This window comes from Heptranchias perlo, chromosome 37 (genome assembly GCF_035084215.1).
Source record: "Heptranchias perlo isolate sHepPer1 chromosome 37, sHepPer1.hap1, whole genome shotgun sequence".
In the NCBI taxonomy this organism is placed as follows: domain Eukaryota; kingdom Metazoa; phylum Chordata; class Chondrichthyes; order Hexanchiformes; family Hexanchidae; genus Heptranchias; species Heptranchias perlo.
In genome coordinates this window covers 4,195,598-4,213,055 of record NC_090361.1, presented here as the reverse complement: position 1 = coordinate 4,213,055, position 17,458 = coordinate 4,195,598, and the positions used below count along the sequence as shown (strand labels likewise).

The 17,458-nt window shown below is 41.4% G+C and overlaps 2 protein-coding genes across 2 annotated transcripts; one reads left to right on the top strand and one right to left on the bottom strand.

The window, feature by feature from the left end:
• Positions 1-623: 623 nt before the first annotated feature.
• Positions 624-11,017, top strand: ubl5 (ubiquitin like 5). The gene is made up of 5 exons (XM_067973008.1): positions 624-708; positions 1,332-1,399; positions 3,178-3,261; positions 4,279-4,316; positions 6,948-11,017. The coding sequence occupies exons 2-5, from the start codon at positions 1,344-1,346 to the stop codon at positions 6,989-6,991; spliced, it is 222 nt and encodes a 73-aa protein (XP_067829109.1). The 5' UTR covers positions 624-708; positions 1,332-1,343; the 3' UTR covers positions 6,992-11,017.
• Positions 11,018-15,099: 4,082 nt separating this feature from the next.
• Positions 15,100-16,647, bottom strand: LOC137304237 (aspartic and glutamic acid-rich protein-like). Its single transcript, XM_067972793.1, has one exon. It carries the CDS (start codon positions 16,645-16,647, stop codon positions 15,100-15,102), a length of 1,548 nt encoding a protein of 515 aa, XP_067828894.1.
• Positions 16,648-17,458: the final 811 nt, after the last annotated feature.

Sequence of the window (17,458 nt, the reverse complement as noted above, 5' to 3'; positions counted from 1 at the left end):
ATCTAACTTAGTGCCGGAAAACCCGCCCAATTGTCTTGAAGCAAATCCCGCCTTCCAGTGAAATTCTGCAAATCTATTGGATTATCTGCACGTCGATCAAAATATCGGCGTACTGATTGGATAAGAGCAAATCAGGTTTGTCGCCAACCATCAAAATTTGCTACGAAGCAGTGCGTTTTTCAGGATGGCTGATTCGTACATCATAAACAATACCACAATATGTTTCAAAGCAAAATACTGCAGATGGTGGAAATAAGAGAAAACAGAACAAAACATTTATTACAATGTTTGCCATTTTTTTTCCCTTTTCTTATTTTCATTTATAGCCAATTCTGGAGATTCGTAATCTCGCTTTCCTATGATTAAAGAAACATCCGGATTTCTTCTGGGGAAGCTTGTATTAAATTAGCTAAGCAGTGCACGTCGGCGCCTTAAAATATTTTTTGATTGCAGTATATTTTTTAAAGAAACTGCCGCTCTAATTCTAAATGAGGGGGCAGTAAAGAGGCGGGCGCTCGGGTTAGTGCCTCGCGCTGATTGGTCCTGTGGGAGATGATTGAAGCTGTCATCGCGGTTTCCTGGTACCCGATTGGCCTACTCGCTCGTCAATCACTCGAGGGGGGCGGTTATTTGGTTTGGAGGGGGCGGTACCGCGGCCTAGTCGCTGTTGTCGGGCTGAAGAGATCCTGAGTAGTGGTGTAACAGGAGGTAAGTGGTATTTTCATTCGAATTCATCATTATTATTCCTTCCAAGAAAAAAAATAAAACAAAACTTAGTTTTCTAATTTTCTAGAATGTTCTTAACACCTCAGCTAGGTTGGTAGCACGTTCTAGAAAATCCTAGGCCTTCTGGAGTATTCTGGGTTAGGGGTTGCCAACCCTCCAGGATTGCCCTGGAGTCTCCCGGAATTAACCTTCTGGATACTGCTGCCCACACAAACCCCCAGGGGAAGAAAAACAGAATCATCACTTTTGTTTATTAGTTATGAAAATATTGGAGATGGGGGGGGGGGAGGCTGTTTGACTGGGTGGGGTGGTTGATGGTGGGAGATCATGTGATGAAACCTCCAGGAATGTGTCCAACCAGAGTTGGCAACCCTAATTCAGGGCCATTAAGGATGGGATGGGATGGGGGAAACACGTTGCAGCATAAAATCATGAGCGTCAGCTTGGCTCAGCTGATAGCTGGAGTCCGCAGGCTATAGATTCAAGCCCCACTCTGGGGTTGATAAAGTTCGTATGGGTGTTATATTTTTGTTCTGCACAGTGTTCCAGAAAGTTGCATTGTTCTTAAGTTTTCTTTTAACTAAATCTGTTTTCCATCTTTCTAGGAATTCTTAAGAATGATTGAGATAATTTGCAATGACCGCTTAGGAAAGAAAGTTCGAGTGAAGTGCAAGTATCCTTTAAGATAGGTGGCAAAATATTATTGTCTTTTTTTAAAAATTGGAATCTATACAGCCCTTCACTGGGGGTTAAGTGAACTGAGTGTTCTTCTGTTGGTACCCTGCTTACCTGTTAGTAATGGGCCCTGTATCCACGCATATAATGTGTAGTACGCAATGGGGACCGAAAATATTGGGGTGTCTGAACTGCAGCTTCTGGACAGTTCAGTGCACCTTATTATACCTGTGAGCCCTGATAATCTCTCATGAAGCCCAGGGTAACTGTTCTCTACAGTTATTTCTTACTTCCTGATTTATCCTGTTTGAATTTTTTGGGCCTGGGGGTTGGAAAAAGGCTGTTCACCAAGATCTGTCAGTATCTGCAGCTTGAGATGAATGCAAATTAGCAGAAACTTATGGCCTTTGAGGCTCCATGGTGTGTGACGAAGCAAAAAGTTTGGATGCTCCAGCCTTAAATGAACAAAGGCCTAGACTGGAATGAGAATCTTGTCTGTCCTTACTTACTGTGAGGGGGTTTTCATGAAATAACCAACTAGATTAAGGCTGTACAATCTTCCTACAGGATGTGAGTCCACAATATAAAAAAACTGTTAGCCTTGTCACCAGATTTTCTGTAACGCATAATGGTGAGCATGTGAAATTTTAAGGGCCTCACTGTAGTTTTTTTCACTAGGCTTTTAGTGAATTATAATTTTCTTGTAAAAATCAGTTATCACTGGAGAACAGTGTTCTCATTGTTTGTTTGGGAGAAGAGACCATTGCATTAAGAGGCACAATTTCAATGATTTACTTGAGAGCCACTGGAACACTGTAACATGCTCACCACAGGGTGCAGGATAAAGTTGAGGGCTTCAGGGAGGTTTTAAAGCAGGATAGGAAAATGGAGAGGCAGAGGAGTTTACCGAGGGAATTCCAGAACATGGGGGACTAGGCAGCTGAAGGCACGGCTTCCAATGTTGGAGCGAAGAGAACGTGGGATGCACGAGCTTACAGGTCAGAGCAATGGGGAGTTTAGGGGGGAGGAGGTTACAAAGATTGGGAGGGACAAAGCCACAAAGGGATTTAGACACAAGGATGAGAATTTTAAATTTGAGATGTTGGAGGACTGGGGGACAATGTAGGTCAGCGAGAACGGGGGTGATGCGAGTAGGTTAGGATACGGACAGCAGCGTTTTGAGAAGGATGGTGCAGTTCACAGTGTCAAAGGCTGCAGTGAAGGCGAGGGGGGAATAATGCACCACGGTCACAGAGGATCTCATTTTGTGACAGTGGCTGGGGCCGTTTCGGTGTTGTGGCACAGGTGGAAACCTGATCGGAGAGATTCGCACGTGGTGTTGGCATTCGAGGACTTTATGAGGACGGGGAAGTTGAAGATGAGGGTAGATTATTTTTTTTGAGGTGTGGGTAATGAGGACATTTTTGAAAGGGAGGGGAGCCATTTATAATGTTGATAGCATGTAATGCATTGATACAAATGTTAAATAAACTCAAGTTCTAACATTCAATTATAACTAAGTGTACAAGAGAATGTGTCCATTGAACTGACCCCACTTCATTGCCTTTGATTTCTCAGCATGAGGTGACTGATCAATTGGATCTTGATTCAATTCTACTGAATATATTATTTATATTTATATTAAAGTCCAGAATTGCACCCAGACTCGTTCTGTTCCTGTTTAGAAATAATAAGAATAGACTGCTTAAGTGGTACAAACAGGATGGAAATTTCTGGAGCGTTGTATTTTTTTTCCTTAACATTTCTCCCTTCTAGTCCTGATGATACCATAGAAGATCTGAAGAAGTTGATAGCTGCGCAGACTGGAACAAAATGGGACAAGCTCGTCTTAAAGAAATGGTTTGTTCTCTTATTTAGCTCTCGGTGATGCTTGGTTTTCAAGGTTATATAACTCCCTGAATTCTAAATACTTTTTAAAAATATATATTAAATTGGGCCAATGTTTGTAGAATTTATCTTGCTGTAAAAAGAATCTCATCCCATGTGTCAGTATATCCTTAAATGGTTCAGTCTTTAATCAAAAAGTCGTGGTGTTTCTGTTCTAAAGTGTAAAAGCTTTATTAAGAAGTTACAATAAGTAGCAAAGATGTTAAAACACAAGAGTACAATTATAAGACCTGGCAAAGCTCATCACCGTACAAGTTTCCGAGGTGCACTTCTCGAAAGTCCTTGAAATCACTTGAGCGAGTCCAGTTTTGCTCTGAGAAACGTTCGAACGTGGATGATTTACGTCTGTTTATATACGTTATTAACACATTAGTTCTGCAGGAACTGTGTGCAAACATGAGGCCTCCCATCAATCGTTCGCTCTGTCTCCAGGCTATGACTCATTCTTTAAATATTTGTTATTCACATTACTCGACCCCCTCTTGGAACAGGTCAGGGTCTGTGTGTACAAAGACTCCCTGTATCTCACATGCCCAATTACTTGACCACTTATCAGAACTGCTCAGGGTCTACATTTTCTCAACACATCCTAATAATGCACAAAACCTGCAACGTAAGCAGCTTTCAGCATTACCTTGCTCAACCTGTCCTGTGTTCTGTGTAAGTTTCAACTTGGCCATCTCATGATCCTCAACAACTATCTATAGCTGTCTTATGTTTGTAAGCGTGTGCTGTTTATGCATTAAGATGCGTAAACTAAATGTGATTGATATATAGAGAGATATATAGATATAGCAGAATGCCTTATTCTAAATGCTTTTCTTCCACGTGTGTGGATTGTGACAGTTTTCAGCATTCTAGCCTTTATCATGCTAACATTTAAATGGGTGCATCATCCTGCAATGGTCAAAGCAGATGAAAAGCCTGGATTTCAATTCTTTGTTCTAATTTAACTTTTTCTAATCCTAGGTATACCATTTTCAAGAATCATGTTCAGTTGCAAGATTGTATCTTTTTTGCTCTTACAAATCTATACCAATGGTTTTTATTCTTTTCTGTATTAAAGGGGGAGAGAGACCCTTTGCAAACATTCTCACACTCCTGATAGCCCCCCTGTCATTTACAAAAGACTGCTTACTACGCAAAGGAAAATACTGCAGAAATTGAGGGATTTTTTTTTAGTATACAAAGGAAATAACATGCTAGTAAGTCAAAAATATAGAAAAAGGTCAAATCTAATCCCCTCAGGATCCCAGTGTGAAAACCTGTGACCTACACAAAATGTAGAACACTTTCGTCATGGGAAAGAAATCCATTTTAACTTGAACAAGTTGAAGAAGATAAGTCAATACAACCTGGAAATGCAGGCAATGTAATTGGCACTTGGGAATTTAATAAGTACTGTTAAAGGCTTAGGAGCACAGTGTATTGGCAAAATATCTTGTACCCACAGTCTCCACAATGGTGAGTTGTTGAATTGTCTTTTTAAGAAAGAACAGCACCAACTGGAAGGTAGCTGCCCCATTTCATATCCTAGAGCAGATACTGTGTCCTTGTGTACCTGCTTGATGCTCCTGTGAAAAGGTAGAGTTGTAGAGGAAAAGTTGTTTGTTCTCATGGTTGGACAAGGTTAAGAGCCTTGAGAGAAAATTTACTTTTATAATAAGGTGTTTTGACTCATTTAGGTGAGGAGTGACATGGAGGATTGGGCCTTAGCATTGAATGCTTCCTAGACATAGTGGGCCAGACGCAGAGTAAAACTCCCAATATGTGACCTCCTTCCTCCCCTCTGTTCCCTCCCATGTACCAGAATGGTATTTCTATTTCCCATCTCATGGCCTCTTGGAGACTACCAATTAATTGTCATCAAATGGAGCACAATTTTGCTTGACTTGACTTACTAGGAACTCAGTTGAGATTGTAATCATTCGCTTGGGGACGTTCTAACCAGCTGAGAGGAAGATCTTATCCCGTCTATCTTTGCTACATTTTAGTCTAGATCTCCGAAAAGTGAAAGTATCTTAACCTAATGTATGCCCTGCCCCTCACATAAACCGATGCATAATAACTGCTAAAATTATTTTATATAGCTCAAGGAATTGTAATGTAGTGGTTATACTACAGTGCCAGTAATTCAGAAACCCGGACTACTAATCCAGAGAACATGAGTTTAAATCCCACATGGCAGTTTGAGTATTTGAATTCAGTTTTAAAATCTGGAAATAAAAGCTCGTATCAGTAAAAGCGACCATGAAGCTGTCACGTTATCGTTAAAAACTCAATTAGTTCATTATTGTCCTTTTGGGGAAGGAAACCTGCCGTCCTTATCTACCTTTTGTATGAGGTGATCTCCGCCCCAACCAGAAACTGGTCCAGCTCTCTCTTAAAGGAATACAGTGAATCAGCATTCACCGCGCAGGCCGGCAGCCTGTTCCAGAGGTCTGCTATTTTATGGGGAAAAGAATCGTGTTACATCAAACCTAGTTCTGGCCTTACATAATTTGTAAGCGTGACCCCTGGTCCTCCCTAACCTTGTTGAAATAATTGATCCACATAAACGCAATCTAATCGCTTCATTATTTTATAAATCTCAATCAAATTGCCCGAGTCTGCGCTTTTCTAAAGTATACAGACCCAGTTCTTTGAGCCTACCTGGGTAACTAAGGTGTTTTAAACTGGGAATCAATCTTTTGGCCCTCCTCTGCACCCTTTCCAAAGACTCAATATCTCCCACCATGTGAGGAGACCAAAGTTGAACGCCATGTGCTAACTGAGGCCTAACCAAGGTTTTGTACAAGGACAAAATTACATGCTTTCTTTTGTAGTGAATTGTGTGAATACAACAGAGATCCAAGTTTGCTTTAGCTACAACTTCATGACATTGATCATGAACATTTAGAGAGTGATGCACTGTAATACCCAGATCTCTTTCACCACTGGCTTCATTTCTGTTCCCTGTAGGGTGTATAAATATTTAGCATTAGACCTGCCCACATGCATAATTCGCTTTTCTAAGTTAAACATTATTTGCCAAACACTAGGCCCATTCCCTCAACACATCTAGATCTGTTTGCAGTAGTTGAGCATCCTCTACAGTCTTAACACTCGCGCACAGCTTTGTATCATCTGCAAACTTGCAGATCATTCCCCCAACATCTAGGTCATTAATTAAAAATAGCAAAGGTCCTAACACCGATCCCTGTGGGATACCAATTGGGTAACCAATCTCCAAGCAGATCTAAATCCATGGACAACTTTCTGCCTGCGGACATTCAGCCAGTTCTCAATCCACCGCGGGAGATTACCATTAATTCCACAAGATTCCATCTTGTAGAGAAGCCTCTTGTGAGGTACCTTATCAAAAGCTTTCAGAAAGTCCAGGTTGGCAATGTTGCCCTCATCCACGAATCTGGTGACTTCTTCAAAAGATTCAATCAAATTTCTTCGCTTCAGATTTGTAGTTTTTTTTTTTGCTGCCATGATTAAGAAAATGGCCCTATTTCCAGATTGTACACTGTGTAAAATGGCACAAAACGAAGTGATTCTTACGGTTTCTGTGTAAATTGAAGTTGAACTGTACAGCTTAATGCAGCCTGTGCATTCTCAGTATTTGTAAGCCTTAACCAGGCTGCCTTCAGATGAGATCCATGATGGAATGAACTTGGAGCTCTACTACCAGTAAAGTATATTGCACCCTGAGGAGGATAAGCTTGTCACCAACCATCAACACAATTCATGGAGAAAAAGGACTTGTGGCTTCACAATGAAGCTTTGTGTATGCTTTTCTGAAGAGCACTGATCATTTGAAATTTGTTTTTGTATGTTTTACCTCACCAATGTTTCCCCCGTTTTTTTAAATGTATTTTGTATTTCAGAACAACTTTCATTTCTGGTTTCTTGGCCATGTCCAATCTGATGTTTTTAATTCCCAAAATTTATAGGTGAATAAAGTTGCTGTATATGTTCCTCTGTGCTTTCACCAATACCGTTCTCCTCCCTCCTTGACAGATATACTGCTTCATTCAGCCCTTAGTGAGCATGTTTTCAGGCAGAAAGCTAGACTGAGTATTGGGTCGTGCTTCCACCAAGCTGAGGTATTACTGTGATGCTTTCCAATTTGCAGCCTGGTCAACTAAGGATCCAACTTACTGTATGAATCGCTAAGAGAAAGAAAAGAATTTCAAGGGATTGAAGCACTCGTTGGGTTAGCAAGGGGCTGGATCTTGATAGTTTATCGAGGGTCCGTCTTTGGGTTAGGTTTATTGGAGACGAGCATTTTTATTGAATTTTTTTTTCCCCCCCCCCCCCTCTCTTCTTTCCCCGTGTGCAGGTGCAAGAAAGTCATTTAGCGGGCTGGCGATGGGAGAGAATGCTAACCCATCTTCAGAAAGTTACTGTTCTATGTGATATGAGGGTAGATATTAAAGCGAACCATGTACACTCAAGATTGCTTGAATAGAATTAAAATCTGGAGATTTGCTTCCCCTTGTTTGTGTTTCTCATAGTGCACTTTTCTAACTGTCTAACCTGTATGGATTCCAGATCTGTGCATAGTGTTTATTACCTGCAGTTGCAGACTCCCTGAGCCAGCTATTTTTTTCAGTTGATGTAATGCTAAAACAAATTCTAGTATCACAGTAATACACTTTTATTTCTAACTACTGTACTGTTATTTTTAAATGGATAAAAGCCACCCTGTTGAACTTCTGTCAGAAACCAGTTCCTTCTTCCTCCCTGGCTGTTTGACTCTGAACTGAGCTTTAAGCGCATTGTAAAGACCACCCAAAGCTCGACCTCTGTGGCTGAAATCCTAACCTGCTGAAGACTCAATTTATATTCTCAATAGCCTCCTGAGTTATATCATACTTTTCCATAAACTTTATTTTCCAGAACTCTGTCTTCATTGGTTCCCTGTTCCTTAGTGTATTTGACTTTAGATAAAATTCTCATCTTCACATTCCTTTTTGGCTTTGTACCACTCTACAGAAGTTGAGCCCTTGATATCAGCCCTGGCTCAGCGCTAACCCTCTCGCCTTTGTCAGAAGGTCATGGGTTCAAGTCCCACTCCAGAGACTTGAGAACATAATGAAGGCTGATATTAACAGGACTGAGCGATGTTAAACAGAGCCCTGTCTGTCCTCGCTGGTGGATGTAAAAAATCTCATGGCACTATTTGAAAAAGAGCAGGGGTGTTCTCGTGGTGCCCTGGCCAATACTTATTCCTCGACCTAAGCCACTCAAGCAGATTATCTGATCATTTAACTCTCTTGTTTGTGTGAAAGTTAGCAGCTATATTTTCCTATGCCACAACAGTGGTCCTGAGTATGTGAAAGGTCCTGTATAAATGCAAGTCTTTTAGAAGCGGCCTTCATTCTTTTGCAGTTCTGTTCCACTCCACCCATTGTGATGCCTATTTAACAGGAGCTGTGACATACTTGAAACTACAAGACAAAAATCATTTGCGCAGTGTATAAAATGAAGATTGACTTGGATTTATGCTTCATGACTTCACCCTTGTGTGTCCAGAGCTTACAGTTTATAAACATCTATCTGCTTTAAACATTCTCCAGAACTAAGAAAGTGCAACTATCAGGAAAGGGGCTGGGGTTCTTCTCCAGAACAGAGAAGGCTGAGGGGTGACCTGATAGAGGTCTTCAAAATTATGAAGGGGTTCGATAGGGTCGATGTAGAGAGGATGTTCCCACTTGCGGAGGAGCCAAAACTAGGGGTCATAAATATAATATAGTCACTAATAAATCCAAAAGGGAATTCAGGAGAAACTTCTTTACTCAGAGAGTGGCGAGAATGTGGTTAAAGCAAATAGCATAAATGCATTTAAGGGGAAGCTGGATAAGTATATGAGGGAGAAAGTAAGAGAAGGCTATGTAATGGTTAAATGAAGTAAGGTGGGAGGAGGCTTGTGTGGAGCATAAACACCGGCATAGACCTATTGGGCCGAATGGCCTGTTTCTGTGTTGCAAAATTCTATGTAATTCTAAGATGTCTGTGTTATACTAGAGCCTTTGCATATGTGTGTGTGTGTATATATATATATATATATTCGCTTTTGAAAACCAGTGCAGAGCAACCTACCTTCCAATAAGAATTGTTCAGATTTGGTGATATAGTAGCACTGTCTTGGCTCCAGGATAAGACTGGTACTGACCGTGCCCTACAACCCAATGCAGGTTGCAACACGCATTGCAACTATCCTATCTGCTTAACCAATTTTTTTTTCCTCCCCGCACCCCCCCCCCCCCCCTCCCTAGGCCAGTAGCTGCATGCCATTGAGTAGATGCAGTACATGCATGGCTGGTTGAAATGGGCTGCATATACAGAAGCAGTGACTTTCTCTAACTTGCCCTTGACTCTCTCCTGTTTGTATTCGGACCTCTGAAGGGCATAATCCTGATTAACTGCGTTCTGGTAAAGCTGTTAAAATAAGATTCATCACAGTCAATGAAATGCGTTGCTTTATGCATTCGATTGTTCCTTCTTTTGCCAAGAAGGTGCCAAGCGACACACTCTTCCTGTATGTTTGTTGTTTTGGAATCGAGATCCACTGTACAGACTCTTAATGTATTTTTTCTGGGACCTCAAAACTGTAGGAGGGGATTCCCCCCACCCTGTGCTCGCCTGGGCACAGATACCCAGAGTGCACTCACTCTGACCTGGTCTAAACCCACCTGTATTTGCAGATTCCGGCCATTACCCCAAGCCGAATATACCCAGGTGTAGGCCTACTCCTTGGCAGTGCCTGGAAATGGGAGGGGGAACCCATCTGTGGGGCCATCTGCTTGCTGTCCAAAAGAAGCCAGAAGGCTTCTATCTCCAAAGCTCTAAAGGGAGACCGTGTATGGGAAGGGATCTAAAGGGAGACCATGGATGGGGGAAAGTGAATCTATCTTTTGAGTCCTCCATGGTCTTGCTGCTTGTCCCTCTCGGGGCCAAGCATAAGGTCAAAGGCCTATTTTGTATGGATACTCTTCCTTTTCAGGTGGAGTTGGGAGATGAAATAGAGGTGGGATTACATTACCACAGCCTCATGTAAAGGCAGTGGTGGAAAGCTGAGGAAAATTCTTCTCGAACATCTTCCTTCTTGGGTTCTAAAGGCATTTAAAAGCTGAAGTTTGGCCTCACCCATTCATTACCCTCCCCTCTTTCACTATTTCCAACTTTGGTGATGCGTTGAACCACAGGCCTTGGCTTCTCAATAATAAAATAAGATTACAACTTTCAATCCTGTTTGGTTAGCAAATGCTTTATTCATTGCATTTAATCTCACTCCAGTGCGATAGTAATAAAAGTGCTGACAAATCTTTGTACCATTTCCTCCAGTATTGAGTTGCAGAAGTTTGTAACATTTTGAAAATCACCTGTTTTAGAGATAATTACTTACTGTAGAAGTTCGTTTTCCAAAATTGGGAGTTTTAAAAATATGCAGCCACACATTACTGGAGTGAGCTCTGAGGGGCAATGCATTACTACAAGTTTTGAAAAATGGGTTCTTTTATAATAAGCAATGTGAGTGGCAGTGTGATCTGACATTTCCAAGTGTTTTAAATATAAATTATATCAACTGCAATACAACAGAAATTGTAAAGTGAGATCATCACTAGGAGGGGTAAAAGATGTACAGAATGTTTGTTATTTCATCTTGGCCAAATGATGGGATAATGCATTGTAATAAATGTGGTCTCAAGGATAAGGAATTCTTACTCTTGAATTTCCCCCCCCCCCACCGAAATATGATACTAGTGAATGACTTTCGAATGTTGAACTGCTAACTTGTTTTCAGTGAACAAACTACCCTAGTATCAGTCAGTATTGACTTAGTGATTGTTAAACCAATGTCAAAGTTAAGTGGTACCGACCTATTTTGCAGCCCATAATTCCAACCAATGTCTCGCTCAAGAGTTACTCGGGAATGTTGCAACATCCTGTATTACAATGTGATGGGAACAGGTCTACACCTGGGAATCATCCTACAGCGAGTCCTTGATTTCAAATCATAAGAACATAAGAAATAGGAGCAGGAGTAGGCCAATCAGCCCCTCGAGTCTGATCCTAACCTCAAATCTAAATTCATGTCCAATTTCCTGCCCGCTCCCCGTAACCCCTAAATCATGCCACTACACAGTTGCTAAGTAGAGGCCAGGCACTTCCCGACACACAAAATAAAAAAAAAAACATAATTCTATTCAATCAAGCATGGTACCAAGAATCCCTAGTAAAACTGAAGTCAATGGGGATTAGGGGAAAAACTCTCCAGTGGCTGGAGTTCTACCTGGCACAAAGGAAGATGGTTGTGGTTGTTGGAGGCCAATCATCTCAGCCCCAGGACACACTGCAGGAGTTCTTCAGGGCAGTGTCCTAGGCCCAACTATCTTCACCTGCATCATCAGTGGCCTTCATAAGGTCAGAAATAGGGCTGATGATTGCACAGTGTATAGCTCCATTTGCAATTCCTCAGATAATGAAACAGTCCATGTCCTCATGCAACAAGTCCTGGACAACATCCAGGCTTGGGCTGATACATTACAATTAACATTTGCACCTCACAAGTGCTAGGCAATTACCATCTCCAAAACAAGAAAACATTTCCACCTCCTCTTAACATTCAATGGTATTACCATAACCAAATCCCCCACCGTCAACAGCCTGGGGAGCATCATTGACCAGAAACTCAATTGGACCAGCCACATAAATACCATGGCTACTAAATCAATCAGAGACTAGAATACTCACCATTTCCCTGGATGGGTGGAACTGCAAAAATACTGAAGAAGCTTGACACCATCCAGGACAAAGTTGTCCGCTTGCTTAGCACCTCATCTTCTAACCTAAACATCCAACCCTTCCACCACTGGCATACCGTGGCTGCAGTATTTACTATCTACAGGATGCTCTGCAGCAACTCATCAAGGCTTCTTCAACACCCCCCAATCCAACTAGAGGGACAAGGGCAACAGGTGCATGGGAGCTCCATCATCTCCAAGTTCCACTCAAGTCACACGCCGTCCCGACTTGGACATGTATCGCTATGCCTGGAATCAAAATCTTGGAACTTCAGCAGTTCAAGAAGAAGGCCCACCACCACCTTCTCAGGTCAACTAGGTATGGGCAATAAATGCCCGCCTTGCTAGCGACGCCCATAGCCTGAGAATGAATTTTTTAAAAACCATGCAATACTTGATCTGAGAGTGCTTAATGCTGAAACTGGAAGGCTAAAAGGTGAAGTACATTTCACCTCTGCTCCGAGTGGTCAGGTAGGCAGCCTACTTCAAGATCTCCACTTTCTGCCTTTCTGTCACTAGCAGGCTTGAGTTACCAGTAGGCTGCACTCTCTCGTCCAATTTTTCTTCTCTCCTGTTGGGCATATTACAGCATCCGCTAGGCAGATACTGAACCTACATTCTGCCATTCAGTGCTCAGAACTACAATGCATGGCCCTCTGGCTCAACTTCATTAAAGGAATCCTTGTTCTACACAGTGCCATTTTCTTTGCAAAAAATAAACTCTAATTCTAACCAAAAAAAAAGGAACTTTGCATGTATTTTTCACTTTAAAGATAATAAAGAGCCTTAGTTTCCCTAGGCTGGGAAGGAAACATCAATTCTGGAATCACTATCCAGTGACTCCTGCTGGAAAGTGTGTGTGGTTGTCAGCTGAGGACATAACCAGGCTCAGCTATGCTGGTCCCCATTCTGAACAGCCGGACTGCTCTCTCTGTCTAGGCTCACAAAATGGCCACTTGGCCGAGATACCAGAGTGGCAGCTGGCACCCGTGGCAGCGCACCCCTATAAAGTCGTGTGCAGAGGCGAGAAAATGGAGCGCGGAGTTGGGGGGGGGGGGGGCACGATGAATTGCTGATGCAGGGTAATGGAATCACAGGCTGGAACCTCATCGCAGCTTGGAAAAGACCACAAAGCTACCAGGCTGGTCAGGGTGCCAGCTATTGCCTAAGGTTGACCTTGTTTTAACTACTAGGATAGAGTACTTGTTGCTTAGCTCTTTGAGGATAGGACCACTGTGGGATCATGCCTTGAACTGTTCATTTAACTAATTATTCTGTAAGGTGATTTATATCATACTGTACAAATGTACATCAATATATGTACATCTAAAATACTTAGTAATTGAGTTCATAGAATCATACAGCACAGATGGAGGCCATTCGGCCCATCGTGCCTGTGCCGGCTCTTTGAAAGAGCTATCCAATTAGTCCCACTCCTCTGCCCTTTCACTATAGCCCTGCAAATTTTTTCCCTTCAATTCCCTTTTGAAAGTTACTATTGAATCTGCTTCCACCTCCCTTTCAGGCAGTGTATTCCAGATCATAACAACAAGATTTCTTTATTAATAATTGTTAAAAGGTATTTGCAGAAGCCTTTCAGAATATAGCAGTTTTTTCTTCTTCCCGCTGTTAGGAATGTGAATTTTGCACTAATATAGACTAAAGGCTACAGCCCCATGTCTATATGCCAAAGATGAAATTAACAAGCAGTCAAACGCTTGAAGTTTTATTAAAAGTTAAATGTTACATATACTCACAGCCATCGTACCGAGATTACAAAGGATGCTTTGCCACAGAAGATACACACATTACAGTCGGGTGAATTTAATCCTCCAGATGGCTCCCTTCTTCATCTTCCACCACAAAGTACAATGGTCTTGCTTTTAAGCTCGGCTAAGAGGCCATTAAATCACCTCCTTCATGATCTCCACTCTTGGTTTTGCATTATGTATTATTACCTCAACATACCTAGACTCAAAGGCTCTACAGCACAATCTCAGGAAAAAACATAAACTACCTTATCTATTTACTTGTACAGAAAAGAATAAACATATAGATATATCCGTGAGATTAGAACTATCTAAGGTTATTTTATATGACAGTTACAGCCTTACAGATATTGCCTGTCAGCTACATTTGCACATTTTTTAATTCTAAGATTTAACTACAGAACTTAATATAAAATGGAACTTAATATGTGATTCTTTCATGTAACACAGATTTCTTAACTATTCCTCAATTTAATCTCGAACACTGTTCCCCATGATTCGATGACATGCACCGCTCCCTAGCTGAGAAATTTAGCAGGAAGCCTGTTACCATGTTGCCTTGTCTCTGCTCTCACCTACCCAGCAGCTCAGCTTGGGAACTGAAATATGGAGAACAGTGCTAAATGTACCCTCAAGGGAGCACACAAAATTATTTTAATGATGTCTACGTGATTGATATTTATGCTTAGAAAGCTTAAAACTCCAGATCTACATAACATTTGTACTTCCAGACGAATCTGAAATGCTGTATATCCAATATATTGAGCAATGATAAAATAGCAAGAGAAGAAAGGCTATGGTGGAGTGAGAAGGTGAGAAGTTGGTAAGAGGTGAGAAATGGATCATTGGTTATGTGCTCTGTAGTTGAGTGTTCATCACTGCTGGGCAGCTAGTATTTGAGAGCAGGACAAGTTGTGTTGGTAATGTAGGAAATTACGTAAATTTTTCTAGCATCTCACACAAGTACAGGAGCTATGTGGAAGGTTTACTTCCTGTACAAATGGTGTACAACCCCACATGACAAGCTGTCATTCCTGTGTGTGATCTATAACTGAAAATGGTCTTTTATTTTTTAGTTAATTTATGGTGTTATTGGAAGTGTTTGGCTATGTTTTCTTTTAATTTTACCATTCCCTGGCATGCAAATGCACTGAATCACCTAGCCAGTGTCAACCATATTTCTTGAGTAAATATTTTAAAGACTCAAGATAAACAGAGTGTACCTACTGTTCCCCTGCTACTATTATCTGATCGTCTCCTGGTGCTGTTAACTCTTGAGCCTCAGATCCTGCTATTTCTGCCTCACACAGTTGTTCCACATCGGTATTGCTGACTTCTGCACTCTCTCCAAGTACTGTTGTTGGTGATCCCATGGCTTCCACAGATTCGGTCAGATTGTCTTGATTGGGCTTTTGTTCTTCTGTGCTTTCCATTGTTTCGGTCACTTGTACATCCTGACAGAGTTCTGCATCATTTGTGGTTGGTTGGTCATCAACATCTTCTGTTGCCAATTTTTCAGTTGGACTGTCTCCCATACTAACTCTAACTTCAGTTGTTCTTTCTGTTAATGGTCCTAAGTATATGTCCTGATTTTCCTCCAAAAAATCTAGACATCCTGTAACATTTCCCAAACATGGTAGACCATGCACTGGTGGAATATCTAGACTGTGTTCGGAACCCTTGGCAGATGTTGCTTGGTCATCTTCAACACCTTTGGGTTGGATTTTCAAATCTGTCTCAACATTTTCCACTGATGTTTGCAAACCAGTCTCGGGTGTTTCTGTTGGTGCTTCTGGGCCAGTTTCAACATCTGCTGGTGGTTCTTGATCATGACACATACGAGCTACAGCCACTCCTTCTGTTCCCTTGAGCAATGTCTCATCTTCACTTGATTTACCCTTGTTACAGCTAGCAATGGTAATAGCTATCATAGAGCCATTATCAATAACAAGGTGTGCAGACAACTCCATCTGCTCTGTCATGCATTCAGCATCTGTGCCAGATTCATCTGGCTTGTCACCATTGTTCACACTGACAGGAGTCTCATTTGTGTCATCTAAGTCTTCCTTTAAGTCTGGTTCAGCTACTATGTCTACCAGAGTATCTTCTGAACCAGTTTGAATCTCCTCTCTATTTACTGAGCTTTCAGTTCTTTCTTCTTCAACCACATGTTGGGCCTGGGAATCTTCAGATTCTTGAACACTTTCTCCAATCGTGCCTTCCAAAGCAGCACTAAGTTCAATGTCTTTCATCTCTGTGACTTCTTCAATCTCCTCTTCACAGCCCTTGTCTTCTGATTCTAAATCTTCCACAGATTTATTTTTATTTTCATTGGCCAATTCTTCAGCATATGGGTTTTGATCTGATTGTTCTGCCTTAAGTTCGACATCAGAGGTGTCCACAGCATCTAGGAGGCTTTCTTCAACATCCTTTGCAGTCTCCATTGAGATATTTTGTTCAGATTCCTCATTTTCATTTTTTGTTTCGAAATCCAACCCTTCTTTACCTGCAATCTGAGCATCTTCATTTCCCTCAGTCACTTGTTCTTCAACAGTAACCTCAGCAATGTTCCCTTCTTCCTGTGGCATCTCCATAAGCATAGTTTTTACAGTTGCTTCATTCTTCTCAAAGGTTTCTTCATTTATTGTGAGGTCTCCAGCTTCCTCTTCATTTGGGACATCTTGCTTTTCACTCTCATTAGTAGATATTTCAACTAGATGTTCTTCTGATCCCTGTGCGGTAATTTCCTTGTCATCTTCTACCTCTGCCATGTCTCTCTTGGGTTTGTTGAGATCCTGAGGAACCAAGATTATAAATCGTTTTCAAACAGTTGTGATCAGATTGCAGACTAAATCTTCACAAATGTAGTCTTTTCTCTCTTTCAAGCTTTGCAACCTGTTGAGCCTTTGTTCTTTTGATCAGAAAGCGTCTTTGTTGAAGCTTCAGGGAACTTCCTGCTTAAATACAAACAAGAGCAATTAAGGTGATTGTATTCGAAGAAAAAATGAAGCTACTTGTTCAGAAATGCATCACCACCTTGAAACTATCCATGAATCCACAGAATTTCTGTGTAATAAAATTTGCTTTGTGCATTGTCTCATATCAGATTTCCAATCTCTTCCCTTTTTCTGCATGAATTTTCACAGCGTCACCATTGCAGTGGCCAATCAACTCTTGGTGAGAAATCATCTGACATTTTCTGAGAATCTCAGCGTGCAATTACCCTACAAGAGTTGAGCTTCGCTGTGAACCAGTTCCTGCTTCACAACAATGCAAAACATGTGTAAGTGTAAATCTGGAGTTAAGGCTTGCCCTGATTCCTGAGCTGAGTCTCACCCTGCTTCAATCCAGTATCAGCTTAGGCCTTGATTCTGGATTTAGGGTGCATTTACATTATTGTATAACGAAACAACTTGCATATATATATAGCACCTTTCACGACCTCAGGACATCCCAAAGCGCTTTACAGCCAATTAAGTACTTTAGAAGTGCAGTCACTGTTGTAATGTAGGAAAAGCAGCAGCCAATTTGCGCACAGCAAGCTCCCACAAACAGCAATGCGATAATAACCAGACTGTTATA

What these genes read in the sequence shown, in the direction of transcription:
- ubl5 (XM_067973008.1), top strand. Translation starts at nt 1,344, where the DNA reads ATGATTGAGATAATTTGCAATGACCGCTTAGGAAAGAAAGTTCGAGTG. An exon ending in AAAGTTCGAGTGAAGTGCAA is followed by an intron (nt 1,400 to 3,177) that starts GTATCCTTTAAG and finishes TCTCCCTTCTAG; the next exon opens with TCCTGATGATACCATAGAAG. An exon ending in AAGCTCGTCTTAAAGAAATG is followed by an intron (nt 3,262 to 4,278) that starts GTTTGTTCTCTT and finishes TTCTAATCCTAG; the next exon opens with GTATACCATTTTCAAGAATC.
- LOC137304237 (XM_067972793.1), bottom strand. Translation starts at nt 16,647, where the DNA reads ATGGCAGAGGTAGAAGATGACAAGGAAATTACCGCACAGGGATCAGAA.